The 16,035-nt window shown below is 34.4% G+C and overlaps 3 protein-coding genes and 1 long non-coding RNA gene across 11 annotated transcripts; 2 read left to right on the top strand and 2 right to left on the bottom strand.

Annotated features, from left to right (window-relative positions):
- Window positions 1–1,429: 1,429 nt before the first annotated feature.
- Window positions 1,430–4,802, bottom strand: ABCG26 (ABC-2 type transporter family protein). Of its 3 annotated transcripts, none has more exons than XM_089723657.1 (9): window positions 4,221–4,798; window positions 3,850–4,139; window positions 3,618–3,773; window positions 3,275–3,458; window positions 2,906–3,184; window positions 2,525–2,782; window positions 2,165–2,449; window positions 1,962–2,069; window positions 1,430–1,853 (listed from the first exon to the last, which is right to left on the bottom strand). In XM_089723657.1, exons 1-9 carry the CDS (start codon window positions 4,437–4,439, stop codon window positions 1,584–1,586), a joined length of 2,049 nt encoding a protein of 682 aa, XP_089579783.1. In that variant the 5' UTR covers window positions 4,440–4,798; the 3' UTR covers window positions 1,430–1,583. The 3 variants fall into 3 exon arrangements, 2 of the variants coding, with proteins under 2 accessions (XP_089579783.1, XP_012071074.2); XM_012215684.4 differs by having other exon boundaries at window positions 2,525–2,809; window positions 4,221–4,794; XR_002284241.3 differs by having other exon boundaries at window positions 1,718–1,853; window positions 1,962–2,074; window positions 2,525–2,809; window positions 4,221–4,802.
- Window positions 4,803–5,525: 723 nt separating this feature from the next.
- Window positions 5,526–9,135, top strand: LOC105633130 (coiled-coil protein). 2 transcript variants are annotated; one of them, XM_012215681.4, is made up of 6 exons: window positions 5,526–5,973; window positions 7,097–7,555; window positions 7,799–8,022; window positions 8,155–8,301; window positions 8,386–8,610; window positions 8,737–9,135. In XM_012215681.4, the coding sequence occupies exons 1-6, from the start codon at window positions 5,716–5,718 to the stop codon at window positions 8,975–8,977; spliced, it is 1,554 nt and encodes a 517-aa protein (XP_012071071.1). In that variant the 5' UTR covers window positions 5,526–5,715; the 3' UTR covers window positions 8,978–9,135. The 2 variants fall into 2 exon arrangements, with proteins under 2 accessions (XP_012071071.1, XP_012071072.1); XM_012215682.4 differs by having other exon boundaries at window positions 5,834–5,973; window positions 7,074–7,555.
- Window positions 9,136–10,043: 908 nt separating this feature from the next.
- On the top strand, window positions 10,044–12,716 carry LOC105633129 (Nucleotide/sugar transporter family protein). 3 transcript variants are annotated; one of them, XM_020678813.3, is made up of 7 exons: window positions 10,044–10,489; window positions 10,844–10,995; window positions 11,181–11,389; window positions 11,467–11,560; window positions 11,716–11,882; window positions 11,967–12,185; window positions 12,258–12,716. In XM_020678813.3, exons 1-7 carry the CDS (start codon window positions 10,411–10,413, stop codon window positions 12,556–12,558), a joined length of 1,221 nt encoding a protein of 406 aa, XP_020534472.1. In that variant the 5' UTR covers window positions 10,044–10,410; the 3' UTR covers window positions 12,559–12,716. The 3 variants fall into 3 exon arrangements, with proteins under 3 accessions (XP_020534472.1, XP_012071070.1, XP_089579785.1); XM_012215680.4 differs by having other exon boundaries at window positions 10,057–10,489; window positions 11,967–12,137; XM_089723659.1 differs by having other exon boundaries at window positions 10,440–10,489; window positions 10,844–10,922.
- Window positions 12,717–12,982: 266 nt separating this feature from the next.
- On the bottom strand, window positions 12,983–15,412 carry LOC110009332 (uncharacterized). 3 transcript variants are annotated; one of them, XR_005176890.2, is made up of 4 exons: window positions 14,945–15,412; window positions 14,502–14,732; window positions 13,718–14,142; window positions 12,983–13,548 (listed from the first exon to the last, which is right to left on the bottom strand). It is a non-coding gene; the product is annotated as an uncharacterized LOC110009332 (long non-coding RNA). The 3 variants fall into 3 exon arrangements; XR_016321619.1 differs by having other exon boundaries at window positions 14,467–15,410; XR_016321618.1 differs by having other exon boundaries at window positions 14,502–15,407.
- Between the last annotated feature and the right edge of the window lie 623 nt (window positions 15,413–16,035).

The raw sequence follows: 16,035 nt of genomic DNA, 5'->3' as shown, positions 1-16,035 counted from the left end.
GGATGACGTGGATACAGGGATATTTATGTCCATTGCATGGATCTATCTCCACCTGTTCACCATACAATGATAAAAAAAATAAAACAGTAATATTTTTTTTCAAAAATTCTTCTTTAGCTATAGATAAAAATTTTCCTTGGATATACTTGAGTTTGAAAGTTATCAAATTTAAGAAAGACCTATTTCATATAATTTAATTCATGATTTCCTTATAAATTGAAATTGTGTGTGAATTGTTAACATATTACTTGTAATTTTAATCTCTATTTGATCAATGAGATTCACCTTCCCCTAATAGCCTAGGATTATTCCCCATATACCTTCGTTGCTTCTTCTCCAAAAAAAGAAGTTCATGACCAGTAGGCTTTTTACCTCCACCCGGCGTTGTCAAGCTTTCGTCAATTTCCTTATAATTGAAATTGTAGGGTTCTATCCATTTATTAACTCGACCAAACTTTGAATTCATTGTTTTATGTTCTGCATTTTTCTTTGCAAGTTAAGAGAAAGGCGTACATACTAACATTCAGTTAATATGAAACCAATTTAAAAGTTTCGAGAAGATCGGCATTTAACTATAATTGATTGAATTTTCAAAAAGATATATAATTATAAAATTTCATTTATATGGGAGTTAATTAATTAACAAATTAAAATCTAAGTCATCATTTCTTTTCGTTTGAGTATCAGGGAAGAAGATTCAAATCTGTGCACACTGAACTTTAATAGCAAAACATATACTTAAATAATAAAAAAAACGTGGGTGCCATAAAGGGATATGTTAGCCATTATAGGAAATGTGAAGAATGCTGAATTGAATAGAAAAATGTTAAAAAGATGCTGGATGTTAAAGTTGCACAGTATGTCTTTCTTTTTCAAGGCAGCTCTGCGCCAATAATTTCATTTCCCTTCTTTTTCTTTTTTTCACTTCCTCTATAATTCAACACTTTTAGAGTTCAAGTACATTATTTTTTTTTTGAAAGCAAGAGTTCAAGTACATTATTGTTTTCCTTTTAATTGTAGTTAGACAACCTAAAAATTAGCATATTCATGAGAAAAATATCTACCAATCAAACCAACCATTTGATTCTCTAAGAAAATTGAATTTATTTGTAATTGTTGAATTGTTTTGATTCTATTCTTTGTAACCTTTTGTCTTCCTTTTATTAAGCATGACAACTTTTTTTCAAAAAATAATTAAAAAAAGAAAAATAATTAACTCAATAATTAAGCCAACTAATTTGATTGATATGTAACTTTCCTAAATAGATAATTTTATATGATGATATTGTTTTGCTTTCTCTTATTCTTCAATAAATTATGGATGAGGTTTAATTTGAATCTACGGTGGATTTAAGAACACATGAAAGAGTCGAAAAAATTTCAAAAATTAAATGAGACGAAATAAAAAAAATTCGTTTAAAAAAAAGAATTCTTTAATAAATTAATGGATCTAGGATCCCTCCCTTTATTTAATAAGTATATATACACTCAAAGATGGTATACTTTTTTTGGTTTATAACCACTGATATCCGAAAATTCACTCCGACTACGTTGGGCTTAAACACTGCAAGGACCATATATACTCAAAGATGGCATATTTTAATCCTCCTGCCAAGGCAAAAATATGCAATGATTCTGAATCCTAGAGCCATGGCTAATAGCACCCAAACTTCTTGGAGTCCACCTTTCAAGTTCACTGTATCAAAAGAAGGTGAACTCTGTAGAGGTCTACATCCTTCTTTGCTTCCACACTCAAATAATTCATCACCATCATATTGCACTTTCAATAGAAGCCTAAACCCATAGTATATGAAAGAAATGTACTTCAACCATTGCATAAATTTTGGTATGTGCTGCAACAGAAAAAAAAAAAAAAATTTATGGTCTCTAATTAACATATTTTATAGTATAATATTTTTCCTGAATGGTAGTTAAAACAACAATGCCAAATAGATCCTTACCTGAACATAGTAACCTCCAGTGAGAAGAAACAACATTAAAAACAAAGAAGCACACATCCCAGCTCTTTTTATGCTCAAACTTGCAGCTCCAAATAGCTCTCCTGCGCCCTTTTCTTACACAAAAATAAACAAATTTCTTTAAATTTCTCGAATAAATAATAAAAACCCAGCATTGATTTAACTTCAATTTGTTTTCTACTTACCTGGCTTGTAATTGCTATCAATTGAATAGTAAACAATGTGAAGAAGAAGCAAGGAACTGTCCTCTTAAACCCAGCCATGAAATACAGTATGACCATGAAAATTGCAGGATAGAGTACATGAGCCATCATGTCACAGATAGTGCTACAAACATAGTACACACTTAATCTATACATGTCTGCTTTTCTTTCCTTCACCAAATAAATCTTCTCAAATGGAAAAACATATACTGCTCCGAAGATCGATGATGATGTCCAGAAAATGCAAATGTAGAATATTAAACCAACCTGAAATTTAGATATCATAGTTTATATATTACATTCGTTGATGTGTCATAAAATGAAGTTGATCAAGAAGTTTACTTGGTCTCTAAGTTGAGCCTCAGTTCGTGTTTGGGATTTCCACCAAATAAGGCCTAGCAAGACTGCAACACCAAGAGCTTGAGCTAATCTTAGCTTATCAAAATAATCTCTACACCTCTCTTTATATGTTCTTTTTAGTAATATCATAAACTGTGCTTGCCAACTTAATGTCCAATCTTTCTTGACTTGGATTGCAGATTGCAGATGTTCAGGCGCCTTTGAGCACCGATGATTCTCTTCTTTCTCTCTTGGCTCCAGCTGAGTTTTGTATTTGAGTTGAAGGTACTAATAATACAATACGTAAAGAAATATGAAAGAGACAGGAAGATATATATGCAATGTTTTGTTAAAAAAAGAGTTCATGAGTTATAATTTTCTCACTTTGATTACTGCTTTATCAGAATCAGGAGCTCCAGGAGATGCTGATAAATCATGAGGCACACTTACATCATTTACTTGTCCGGTTGCTAAATCGAGCAAGAATTCTGCAGGGTTCATGGCAATTTCTGGGATAAATCTTAAAGAAGAAAAATAATCCATACAATCTCTTGCTTTCCCATAATAAACAGGATAGCCTTCTGATATTAGCAGAAGCTTGTCAAACATGTGGAACATTCTACTCGAAGGCTGATGGATTGTCGTAATTATTGTCCTTCCTCCCTTCAGACAAGGATTTTCAGTTGAAGTAAAAAGAAATTAGGAACTTAAATTGTTATGTAATATTCATGAAAATGAAATGGAAATGCATACCTTAGCTAGTCCTTGAAGAACCTCAAGGAGTCTATTTGCTGAAGTTGAATCTAAACCTGAAGTTGGTTCATCAAGCAATAATAATGAAGGATCAACGAGAATTTCATAGCCAATGCTAGTTCTTTTCCTTTCTCCTCCTGATATTCCCTTAATGAATCCTCCTCCAACTCTCGTCTGTCGACATCTGTATATAGATACAGAAGAAATTTGGTAACACTATAAAGGCATGAAATATATAACCACTCGAGCTTTATCTCAGTGGCTCCAGCAATTATCTTCAGGATTGTGAGACAGCAAGTTCAAACCCAGTTAGACGAAAATTAGCCACAAGAAAAAACAATACCTTTCAAGGCCTAGCTCCTTTATAATGATCTCTACTCTAGCATATTTCTGTTGTGGGCTCATGTTTCCAGGAAGTCTTAAAAATGCAGAATAGACTAAAGTTTCTTCCACTGTAAGTTGTGGGAATAGCACATCATCTTGTGTCACAAATCCAATCCTGTGCACAATTTGTTTTTAAAGTAATGTTTTTTAATGAAAAATCAGGATATAATTTTCTTTAAACTTGGACTAACCTTCTCTTAACAGATGCATTATAAGGAATTTCATTGTAAGTTATCCTTCCTTCAACATTATCTGTCAATCGTCCTCCAATTATTTTCAGCAGGGTTGTTTTACCACTACCAGAAGGACCCATTAGAGCAAGGATTTCACCAGGACCAATGCTTCCTGTTATACCTTTCAAAATTTTCTTGTAGTTATCTTGCTCCAAGCTCAGCTGTGAAGATACCTTCGACACTACTGCCTTCACAGGATTTGCAGAGAAAGCTTGGCTGTTCCTCGCTTTATATACCACATCTTCAAACTGCAAAATAGAGCATCGGAAATGAAATAGACAAAGTGTGTATGAGCTTTCTCTGTAGAAAACGTTAAGCATTAATTATACCTTGAGAAATATGGGAAGAGGGGCATCTATAACCATATTCAAGCTGTCATCTCCTATATCAATCTCTGAATACCTATTTCTAAGGTATGCTTGAGACATAAACTCTATGTTGTGACCAAAGCCAGTGCTCCCTGCAATATGCATAGACCCCATTGTTGGAGGAGACAGTGACATGTCTTCAATTTCATCTTCTTGTCTGTTTTCCATATTCCAAGACATAAACTACCCAAAACTTGATGAAAATGGAGAGTTTATATTTGTGGGTGATGAATCAAGAAAACCTGCAATTTAAATGAATTAACTGTAATAAACCAAATGCCTAAGTATTTATTGAGGATGGACTTTGGTTGGTAGGCAACATGCTTTTCATGGTTCAAGTTTAAGAAAAGGAAGAATTAGCTTTATATATATATAGAAACACATACACAAATATTATTGTATACACAATTTTTACTTGCTATGTCTTTTTTTGGTTCTTTAATTTTTTTTTTTTTTTTTGAACCTAGTTCTCTAAAATTTTATTATGTTAATGTATCCATATAAGCATTCCAAGAATGTTAAGAAAGTTGATAAAGCATCTAAAGAATGTTGTAGCTGAAGGTTCTAAGATCGTAATATGTAATAAGATTTAAGAACAAGAGAGACCGAGAGAATTGAAAAAATAAATAAATAAATAAAACTTGCAATATACATATATATAGTCCAATTATAAAATTATAAACCTAAGTAGAAAGCATTTAGCTCCTTTAAATAAGAGATTGAGTGTTCAATATGTTATAATGTTTGGATATTTCAAAGAAAAATATCGAGAAAAAGTGATTTTATAAACAGTAAAATTATGACTTTAATCTTTATTTTTTTTTCAAAAAGTACAAAAAAATAGGATAAAATTATATTTTTAATTATTTTCCCGTAACTTTTTTTATTTGGAGGGAAATTGACACGTGGGTCCTTTTAATTTATTTTTTCTTCATATTTTTCTTTCTCAATGTTTTTTTTTATTCCCAAACAAGTAAAGGAAAAACAAACTTTGTACTATTTTCCTTGTCAAATTTTTTTCCCATATTTTCCATCAATCCAAACATAATGCGAGATGAACCAAGGAATGAGATTCTCCCTTGGCCATTTGGTGTTCCAACGAAAAAAAGAAATTTTTTTGACAGTCCATCGTTCCCTTCTTTTTTTTATTAATAAAAATCAGAATAATAGAGATTATTCAATTTATTCAATTTATTTACATTTAAATGGCCTGTTTAAGCATTTTAATATATACACTTTTATTGCCACGCGGAGAATAATAATAGGACGGAAAGAAGCTTCACTCCTGCAGTGATCGTACACTAACATTTCTGCCCAAGACACAATTGAGAGATTGGTATCTTGCGATCTCAGACAGGTAATCAGTCCTACAAACGTAGAAGAAGAATCATAGTTGAAAACGAGAACACACAAAGGAGACTCAGTCCATCGATCGATCGACCAAAACAGAGGCTTAATGGAGGAGTACGAAGATATATTGTTGAAGTCGCTCCAGAATGCTGGCGTTTCAATCCCAACCGATGTTTCTTCGATGCCAGACTTGAATCCGGCAACCGTGGTCTCGATCTGCAGTCAGTGTCTTAACCTTCTCGATGAAACGGCATCGTTCCCAACATCTTTCCCCGATTCGCTGGTCGATAAATTCAAGATCTGTACGGACATCGCGTTAGCTATTAAAAGACTCGGTTACATTGGGGATATGACCTACTATAAGGTATTACTGGCTTTTGGATTTTGTTTTTCTGCTGAGAAAATGGAGGAAAGGAAAGAAATGGATGTATTTTGTTTGATTTTTTTTTTCTTCTGTTTATTGTTAATTGGGAAATATGTTTGCATTTTGATTTGGTACTTGCTCTATTTGAGGTGGATTTTTACTTTAAGTCAATATCAATAGAAGAATGATTTTGCATTTGTTTATTTGTTTTCTTTTCTTTTCTTTTCTAATTTGTGTTACTTGGGTAGTTAATGTAACTAGGGCAACGTCAAAACTGAAATAAGTTCATTTGGCTCTAAATTGGTTTAATAAAATTGATAAAAGAGTCAAGTTCGTAATAAGGATCAGTTCATTTGTACTAAAAGAGTAACTTGGGCACAAATACTTAAAAGAAATAAGAAAAGTTAGCACAAGGTAAGCAATTTTCCGAAGTGACAACTGCAGTAAGTAGACCCTTTAGAATTCTTGTCATGGGAACTTTTAGGAAAAAGATAATGCATTGAATGCAAATTTAAAGGAGTGTAATGAAAATTAAGCAAAGCAACAAAGTTTGCTTTGTGTTTTTATATGAGTAGTGGGGGAAATGGGTCATTACTCATTTTACTCTTTAGAGAGAGCGTTTAATTGGGATTAGGTCTGTTTCTTGATTCATATAGCTTTTAAGAAGTAGGACCTATCGTCATGACTCAAGGTCGGTTGATTTTTGCTCATAAGATCAGCATTCTACAATGTAAAAGTTCATTAATCTATTAGAGTCATTAACATCCATCATATCATATGCATACAGCATCCCATAACGTTGCAGCAACCCTAAAGGGAAGTAGCCTACTCAATCAAACCATTACTAATTTTGAGCTTTGACCAAATATAGGGTTACAAATAAATTCTAGAGATAAATACCAATTCTAGAAGTTGGTTGTACTTTGTGGCCATAGACCTTTCCTGTAGGTCGTTTAGTTTTTGGCGTAATTGAATTATTTAGGGAGTCTAGAAAAATTGTGTTTTTGGGTTGTATCTATTTTATTCTATATGTTTGATCTTGCTGAATCTGCTTCGTTTATATTGCTATTCTTATTGTTTTAAAATTATGCTCTGAACAGATTATATGTCTTGCTTACGGCAGCTCCTGTATCCATCTGAAGAGGACTTGTACAAGTTGGTAAGGTTCTTGGTCGAGAGGCTCTCTGAGTCGTCTAATGTTGTTAAAATCCCTCATCTGAATAATGTGAAAGCCACGAACAAAATAAATGAGAATAACTCTATGGGTAATTTGGAGGACTGGATTGAGAAGACTGATAGCAAAGGATTTGATCTGGACCATCCGCAAGAAAAATTGGAAGACCTTAGTCTTAGTAATGTATTATCAGAGTCATCTGAATCCAAGGTTGAAGATGCATCCTTTGGTGGGTCAATACCACAAAATGTCATTGAGGACAAGCTACCTGGTAAAGTTAATGGCAGCTTTTTGGCTGCAGAAGAAGATGAATCAGGAAGGAATACATTTGGAAGTGAAGAAACTCTTGATCAGAAAGATGATAAGCATGTCCAGAAAGTGACTCCTTCCGAGGACCATTTATGTGAGGTACGTGTTCATTTTGCATGGAGGGTTTTTAACTATTTTCATGGTTGTGCAAGTTAAGATGAAATATGTGGTTAAGCTGATTACTTTTTTCCAAGACCATTCTGAGCATGTTGCATCAAAATAAAAAGCATAAATTTTGATAGAGAAAGGAAGATCCAAAAGCTTTATTTTTCATAGTTGCTAAATGAGATTTGAAGTGAAAAAAATGCTGATGCTCTCTTTTGCCGTTATTTGCTCCACTAGACAAGACATGAGACTGAAATGTTACAAGATCAAGAAAGAGTTCTTTTGAAAGAGGTGACTGCAAGAACTTCAGAATTGCAGAAGCTTGAAGAAGAGTTTAAGATGTTAAAGGCCGCAGCACATTTGGCATTTGATGACCAGTATCCTATAGACTTTCACCTTGAGCAGCTTAGCAAGCATGTGGATTCCCGAAAGTGTAATATTATGGAATTGGAGTCCGAGTGGTGGGTTATTCCTGATATATAAGCTGTTTATTTAAATTCTCTCCACAAAGAAATCATTTTGTGGAATTCACTTGGGTTAAAAAACAAATTATGTTGCAAGTGTTGATTTTTCCTGATACATGATTCTTCCAGGGATGCTTTCAGAAAGCCTCTGGAGGAGAAAAAGAGAAGCCTCGAAGAGTCTCTTTATGCAGACATTCCAGAGGCTCAAAAGAAGCTCCAAAAGCTGAGGGAAGTTGAGCTGGAAAAGCAGTTGATCTTGTCTGAAATTAGGAGGCGGTATATACTTTCAAAACTAAATCTGATGAAGTCATTTATCAATATCTTTGCTCATTCTTAGCCAGATACTTTGTTATTCTATAGGGAGGAGGAACAATCAAAACTTTCTGAAGATCTTGATAAGCAGCCTAGACAGTCGACTAGAACATCATATATAGAGCGGATAAAGGAAATCACCAAAAACAGTCGGAAACAGGATGCTGACATAGAGCGAATTTTAAAGGAAACCCGAGACCTGCAGTTAGAAAGTAATTCTATCCAAGAACGTCTTCATAGAACCTATGCTGTTCTGGATGAAATAGTATTCAGGTATGAATTGTTCGGCTCTCCTCTTTGTATTCCACTTTGAGCCTTAAGAATACGGGGATGTCTTCCTTTTTCAGAGGATACAACTATGTATTGCATGCTTAACTGAAAAGATGCATATTTGTACAGGGAAGCAAAGAAGGACCCAGTAGGGCGTCAAGCTTATAGGCTACTCACGAGTATACACGAGTGCTTTGAACAAATTTCTGAGAAAATCCTCATGGCAGACAGGGTACAAAGAGAAGTGGCTGGATATGAAAAGAAGCTAACATCCGTGACCTCCCGTAGCTTAAATGTAGATAAACTGCAAGCCGATCTTGATGCCATTATAAAGGAAAATGAGCACCTCGCACATCGTCAAAATAATTGATTAAACCCACAACCCATTTTTTGTCTATGATATTATGTTCTTTCAATTGTTGTTCCATGGCATAAACCGGCTGTAATTGTTTCTGGGGAATTTGAATTCACAGACGATAAAATCATTAGTCACTTTATCAAATGATAGCAATAGTACGTTTATGATCACACGCTTGATAAAGATGCTGGCAGGTCTCAAATTGGATTATCTTTTGTTTAACTTTGCCAGGAAATTGAAGACTGAAGTATCTGACCCATTATATTCCTAAAACTCAGGTGTCAAACCCTAACATCTACTGTTTGAAAGGGGATGCAAAATTGTATGATATTTTCAACTCTTAACACTTTCATTGGGTGAGTTGTAATGTAATGCAATATAAGAAACTCAGAATATATTTCTAATATGAAAATTGCCCTAGAAACGAAATTGATCATATTATATTTCATTATGGCTCACCAAATGGAAGTCTAAAACTAGAGGGTTAAGAAAGTTGTGCAGGGAGAATATCCCTTGGTGGTTGTTATAATGGGGAGCGAAGAACGTTCTTTAGGTGAAACTTCAATATTTTGGGGAGGAGGTTTATCACTTTCACTTGAATTCTTATACCAAAAAAAGTACTTCTAGTTAGTTTGTTGGAACTACTAGTTGGTCAGTCACTGCACAATTCTTTTGCATTTAAAATATTTGATAGAAATGCAAACCTGGAATTATATTTTTCAGTTTATTTGTCTTTTAGCTTTTATTTTTTGGGTGTGGATTAATAATTATGGTACTTAATAGCAGATCAAGTTAACCCATTTGGCAACAAATTAGAGATTTTTATAGCAATAGTGCCAAATCCAACAGATTATCACTGTGATCTAGAGACTAGTTAGCGGTCATGATCAATTGTTGACTCTTTCTAGATCTTATACATAACAATTGATGTTCCCAAATCATTTAAAAGAATAATAATAAATCATTAGTAGTAATTTATTTATTATTGATGTTTCCTTAACTTCTCCGTAAACCCACATCATTTGAAATGTTTATACAAAGACAAGAGCTACTTGGCTCTCTTGCCAATGTATACCTACTTGACAATTTGGAGCTTAATAAGCAAATGCTAGGTGGCACTTCATAATTGGACTTTAATTTCATACCTTTTTTTTTTTTTTTTAATATTCATTTCTTAAAATAACAACTCCCCATTTCTAGAGATGTAGGACTCTTCTTCTCTCCCCATATCTCCTAGCTCCATTTGTTTCATATCCATCAAACCACTCGTTATTAACTTCTCCTCTGTGTTTTTCTTTCTTTTTTTTTTTCTTTTTAATGTGATCTTTCTTCTTTGTGTTCTTCACGTTCATTACTTTTTTAATTAAACTTCTTGTTATGGTCACCAATGTTTTTTTCTTCTTTTTGCTAAATATGTGATTAAAAGAATATCCTGTTTGGTTGCTATGGGGTTGATTGGATCATTATTACAGAATGGTGCAAGAAAATTCATCAAGAGAAAAGATAGCGATGCAGGAGAGACGGGTTTTTTCCTTTTCTTTTTCTTTTTTTTATCAAATCAATAATTTTCTTGTGCCTTCTTCTTGCACTTTCTTGATTCTTCATGTTTTGCATACGTAAAAGAGTACATTTTGTTACCATTTTCTTCATATTTGATTATTTGATGATTATAACATTTCTCATAAATCATCATTTCTTTTGAATCTTTTCAAATTATAAAATATGCATTTTTCATTTCGCACATTCTTAGTTCATACCATTCTGTACATTCTATAAATATTTCATTTTCCAATGTATAATTATATAACAGTTGAGTGCTTGCCTATCTGATCAATATTCAAATCCTGATAACAGTTCCATTTAAAAAAACATGATCAGGTCGAGCATTGGAAGAACTTAGAAGCTCTCTTTACAATGAATTTCGAACTTCAGAAGGAGCCAAGAAGCATCAGCAAAGGTTTTGTGGGCCTATTGTGGCAATGACCTTCAATTTTTTGGTTGCTGTTGGAGTTATTATGACAAACAAATTAGTTAGTGCCTTTTCATTCGCTCATCCACACACCCATTTTGGATTGTTGCTTTTTCTTGACAGATTAGTGCTAAAGATTACTCTTTTACTGCTAAAGATTACACCTTTGTTCCTCAACAGAAGTTTTTTTCTTTAAAAAGCTTAATTTTTTTGGGAAATCTTATGTTTGATTGCTTAACTATTCAGGTGATGGGAAAAATTGGGTTTAACTTTCCAATCTTTCTGACATTAATCCATTATACAACAGCATGGATTCTGCTTGCCATTTTTAAGAGCTTGGCGCTGCTTCCGGTCTCTCCTCCTTCTAAAAGTACTCCTTTCACTTCCCTTTTCTGCTTAGGAGTTGTTATGTCTTTTGCCTCAGGTCTTGCCAATGCTAGCCTTAAGCATAACAGGTAACAATTCAGACTTCAGCTTTGTTCTTATTCAGACTTACGTTCTTGCATTTACTTGCTCTTCTGCTCGCTTGCAGCATTGGTTTCTACCAAATGGCTAAAATTGCAGTCACTCCTACCATTGTTCTTGCAGAGTTTGTTCTGTTCAGGAAAACCATTTCTTATAAAAAGGTCTGCCCATTTCGCATTTCTTGTAATGTCTTTTTGGTTGCCAGAACCACATGTGGTCTCCCAATTGATAGAAATGTTTAATTTTTTTGTGATGTTTCTTTCCAAGCAAACAGAATTTCAATTTCTTATTTTCACTATTCCTGACAAGTTTGCAGGTTTTATCTCTAGCTGTTGTATCAGCAGGAGTAGCAGTTGCAACGGTAACAGATTTACAGTTCAATATATTTGGTGCTTGCATTGCAATTATATGGATAATTCCAAGTGCAATAAACAAAATTTTGTGGTCAAATCTGCAACAGCAAGCCAATTGGACTGCACTTGCGTAAGTAATTACAATCTACATTTCCCTTCTGGAAACAAGAAATTCATAAATATATAAATATTTTCGTCATCTTAATGATTTTAGGTTGATGTGGAAGACTACACCAGTGACAATTTTATTTTTACTAGCCTTAATGCCATGGCTAGATCCACCAGGAGCACTATTATTCAAGTGGGATCTCCATAACTCATCTGCAATTTTCATTTCAGCTCTTTTAGGATTTCTCTTGCAATGGTCTGGTGCTTTGGCTCTTGGGTCAGTCTCTAATCATATGCAATTCTCGTGTTTATTCTTGATTTTCGGGTAGGAGACTAATCTCGTTTCAGGCTTCGTGACTATTTAATCAATTTGATTAACAATGTTGTAATAATGCAGGGCAACATCAGCAACATCTCATGTGGTGTTGGGACAATTCAAGACATGTGTAATTCTATTGGGTGGGTTTTTAATATTCAATTCAGATCCAGGTTTAGTAAGCATTGGAGGAGCAATTTTAGCTCTTGGTGGAATGTCAACTTATACATCACTTAATTTACAAGAGTCTCATGAAAATTTGAATAGCCAGAATCAGAAGCAAGCCTTACCTTTATCAAAATCCAAAACTGAAGCTGAACCACCTACTGAAGATGCTACTAGTTCAACTTCAACTGCAACTAGTAATGCAAATGCTGTCTAGCTAGGTTTCTATTTTGTTTTAAGCTTCTTGATGTGTAAGGTTATGGTTAAGGTTGTAAGAGAGAATATAGAATCATAGGAATTTTGATTTGGTTAATGAAAGATAATTATGTACAGAAAAGATTTATTTAGTTAAATTTGGCTATCCTTTTTTTCAAATAGTTCAAATAGAAAATCTGAAATTTCGTACACAACAGAAAGTTTTCCTTCTTGTTCATGAGTTTTTGTTCATCATTATGTTGTTATTGTATCTCTTTTCCGTAAGACCTTATTAAATTCTTAATTTGGGCAGGAAAATCCTTACTGTGAAAGTAAGGAATTATGCATTAAAATTGATTCAGTAATTGTCCAACCTCAACTCAATTAGAAAATATAAAATTCACAACATTACTTGACTTTTGATTCAATAAATAAAATATTCGAAATATTCAAACTCGACTCAATTGAATTTTATTATTCTCAAATTAAAATGGCTAATAAAAAAAATGTTATAGGTAAAAACAATATTTTGTCTTTCGTGCAAAATATCATCCAATATGAAATGCATACTACCAGCTATGAATTTTCAGTCCCCAGGAGTATCATTTATGTTAACTTGAACTTGATGATGGATATTCTGAGATTCTATGGACATGAGAGTTACTGGAAACCACATAAATGGTATAGAAAACTAATCATAAGAACTCTGTAGGGATATAGAAAATCTAGAAGTGTACCAATGACTTAATAACTGGTCTATTGATAAACAGTGGATGGGTGTCATGCAGTGTCAACAGCCTGAGGTCGTTGCAGATGTTTATTAACAGTTGCGGGAGGAGGAGCAACTATTGTCTGCACTGGGGAATAAATTCCAGGAAATGGGCCACGACCAGCCTGTGCATGGGAGAATGTAAGGTGCTGTTCCTGAGGGGTGATGTGGTACAAAGGATTATTAAGACACAAGCTGGATAACTCCTGTCCGGGTAGAGAATCCACGCTGAACTATTTCATTCTGCAGAAACAAAATCAAACTATTTCAAATCAAAGATTATATATTACTAAGAAAATATTTAAAATACACACTACAGACCACCAATTCTTATATGCTGGTCTGGCACCTAACAGTATCAAGAGAATTTTGCTTTTCAATATAATCTTGGATAGTAAAGTTTAACAATAACCAGTGGCCTTGTCGTGTCGATTTGGCTTTCCTTCAAACTGAGAGGCTGATAGATCCTCATTGCTGGCAGAGCTCTAATAGAGGAGGAACCATGCGAACCATATAAAGGCTGCATTCTGGCTTGAATTGTTGAAGAGGAAGTCTCACGTACGGTTCCCTGAGAAGGGAGTGGCTACCTACTGGAGCTTTGACCAAACACGACTGGTCGGAACTTCACAGTTCACATCAGGTGCAGTAGCAGCGGGTATAAGATATGCATCGTCAGTTGATGGCTGTTTAGGGAGTCCGTTGTGGCTGTTAAAGTAATTGTCCATATGGGAAATAGCTAGGAGGAAATTGTGGCCTGAAAACCACTGGCCATGGAGAAGCAGCTACAGAATTCTATATCGGTGGACTTGGACTTGATGAAGCCGTAGGTTTCTCACCCTACATTCAGTGTGGCACAATTTAGAACAAAAGGGCAGCAAGTCAATTTTTAACACCCCAGGCCCCAGGGGGCTCTCATAAAATACATACGTGATCAGTTACCACATCATCACAGAAGGAAAAAAAATTTAAGAGTGACAATGCCTACAGATCAAAACAGACTGCCATAAGAAAATTTTATAATTGTTCAGCCAAGGGATTCTCACATTGCTCATGAATATTATATTGCAAATAGAAAGTTAGTTTACTCCATGGCAATCAATCAATCATTAAGTTGAGTTTTAATTCAAAAGGCAGTGGATAAAGATAAATTTGAATAAGCACCACTAGCAATTATGGCTATGGAATTGAGGCCTTACGACAAAGCCTGAAAGACGAGACACATCCTGTTTTGTGTTTCACATCCTTCAATCTGCCAAAGGTGAACCCCCTGCACGGTTGACATGATTCCAAACCCATAGTTTGGAGCAATTTGAACCTTGAGATACTGGTGGCCTTCCCGAAGTATCATTGTTGCTTTATCACACTTGTTCAGGAGGGTCTAGTTCATCAGGATGATCCAATTGAACAGTTGAAGACATCTTTGATTACTGTAAGGAATTTATTAAAAAACTGATGATCAATTACTCCCCAAATCAAATAAATGCCAATTTCTTAACCAATTCTTTTTATTAATGCTTTGGCCTGGTAAGTCAAATTGTTCACCCTAGGTACACTAAATAAAAGGTACAAAGCAAACTAAGGATACAATCAACAACTAATAATGGAATAATATGATGTTAAAGATGAAAAAGAAAAATACTGGATAACAGGTTCAGAAAACCTCAAACACAGCTAGCTTAAGCACAAAACACGACCTGCCACACCCAAACCCAGGAAGACCGCCATTTTTATGAAATTACAGTCATCCATAGAGAAATCTTCGCTCCGAAAGGCAAAAAGCACAGCTAATACTCCAACAGATATGTTACTAACAGAAAACAAAACTGCAATATCCTAATTTTTTGCATTTAAAAAGCCCAAATTTGCACCAAATTAGGCAAAACTGAAACAAACAGCGAAATTACTTATCAAACTACAAATGGTTAGCAATGAAACCTCAAAAATCAAACAAAAGATAAAAAATATTTAATGGAATAAAAGCAAAATTTTCCAATATCCAACAACAGAGTTATTCTGATAATAAAGAGGATTATTTTGATAACAGAATAATTGCATGGTGATCTCTGCTACGATTCCTAAAGCGTATACAAAGAAACCTAACAAAATCAATTAACCAAGAAAAGCATACCGATTGATCAATTAATTTGCAGTAGGCATCTGATAGCGACAAAGAGGGCACGTATTACTTTTCTTGAGCCACTCAACTATGCACTTTTGATGGTAGACATGAGAGCACGGCATCCGCGTTGCTTCTGATCCAATAGAAAGTTCTTCCAGACAAACTGAACACACCAAAATCTCCGATCCTTCGATTCTAATCTTGTCCAGCTTTTTAACGGAATCTACAGAGGCACCGCATGTAAAATCTGCAACCGTATGCAAATCGTAATCGTCGTCGTCGTTTCCCATCAGCAACAGTAACGGAATTACAGAAGCAGCACCGGAATAGGACTCAGGTGGGAGATGAAGATCGTCGCTGAGAAAAGATTCAAATTCATCGTTATCCCCAAACATAAGCGTCCTGAAAAATTCAGGAGGAAGCAGAGTCGACATTGGGAATTGCAAACAAGAACAGAAATAGAAATTTGTGAAAGGTTCAGATATATGAACGAAACCCTTCTCGTCAATTCTAGTGCTCTAGAGATTAACAAGTGCCAATATGAATAGGAATAGCTTGATCTTGGCGCCATGAACCATTAATTGAAAATCCATAGTTAAATGGATGGCATC

This window comes from Jatropha curcas, chromosome 7, assembly GCF_041381405.1.
Source record: "Jatropha curcas cultivar XTBG-Jc1 chromosome 7, XTBG_Jcur_1.0, whole genome shotgun sequence".
NCBI classification, from domain to species: Eukaryota; Viridiplantae; Streptophyta; class Magnoliopsida; order Malpighiales; family Euphorbiaceae; genus Jatropha; species Jatropha curcas.
This window is presented reverse-complemented; position numbering and strand designations above follow the sequence as displayed.

Bases quoted from the DNA above. Each gene is read 5' to 3' on its own strand.
- ABCG26 (XM_012215684.4), bottom strand. From the start codon at position 4,439: ATGTCTTGGAATATGGAAAACAGACAAGAAGATGAAATTGAAGACATG. The intron at 3,459-3,617 runs GTATTGTTTTTT...ATCTATATACAG, and splicing joins AAGGAGCTAGGCCTTGAAAG to ATGTCGACAGACGAGAGTTG. The intron at 2,810-2,905 runs GTGAGAAAATTA...TTGTATTATTAG, and splicing joins CTGATAAAGCAGTAATCAAA to TACCTTCAACTCAAATACAA.
- LOC105633130 (XM_012215681.4), top strand. From the start codon at position 5,716: ATGGAGGAGTACGAAGATATATTGTTGAAGTCGCTCCAGAATGCTGGC. The intron at 7,556-7,798 runs GTACGTGTTCAT...TTGCTCCACTAG, and splicing joins CCGAGGACCATTTATGTGAG to ACAAGACATGAGACTGAAAT. The intron at 8,611-8,736 runs GTATGAATTGTT...ATATTTGTACAG, and splicing joins CTGGATGAAATAGTATTCAG to GGAAGCAAAGAAGGACCCAG.
- LOC105633129 (XM_020678813.3), top strand. From the start codon at position 10,411: ATGGGGTTGATTGGATCATTATTACAGAATGGTGCAAGAAAATTCATC. The intron at 10,490-10,843 runs GTTTTTTCCTTT...AAACATGATCAG, and splicing joins TAGCGATGCAGGAGAGACGG to GTCGAGCATTGGAAGAACTT. The intron at 11,561-11,715 runs GTCTGCCCATTT...ACAAGTTTGCAG, and splicing joins AAACCATTTCTTATAAAAAG to GTTTTATCTCTAGCTGTTGT.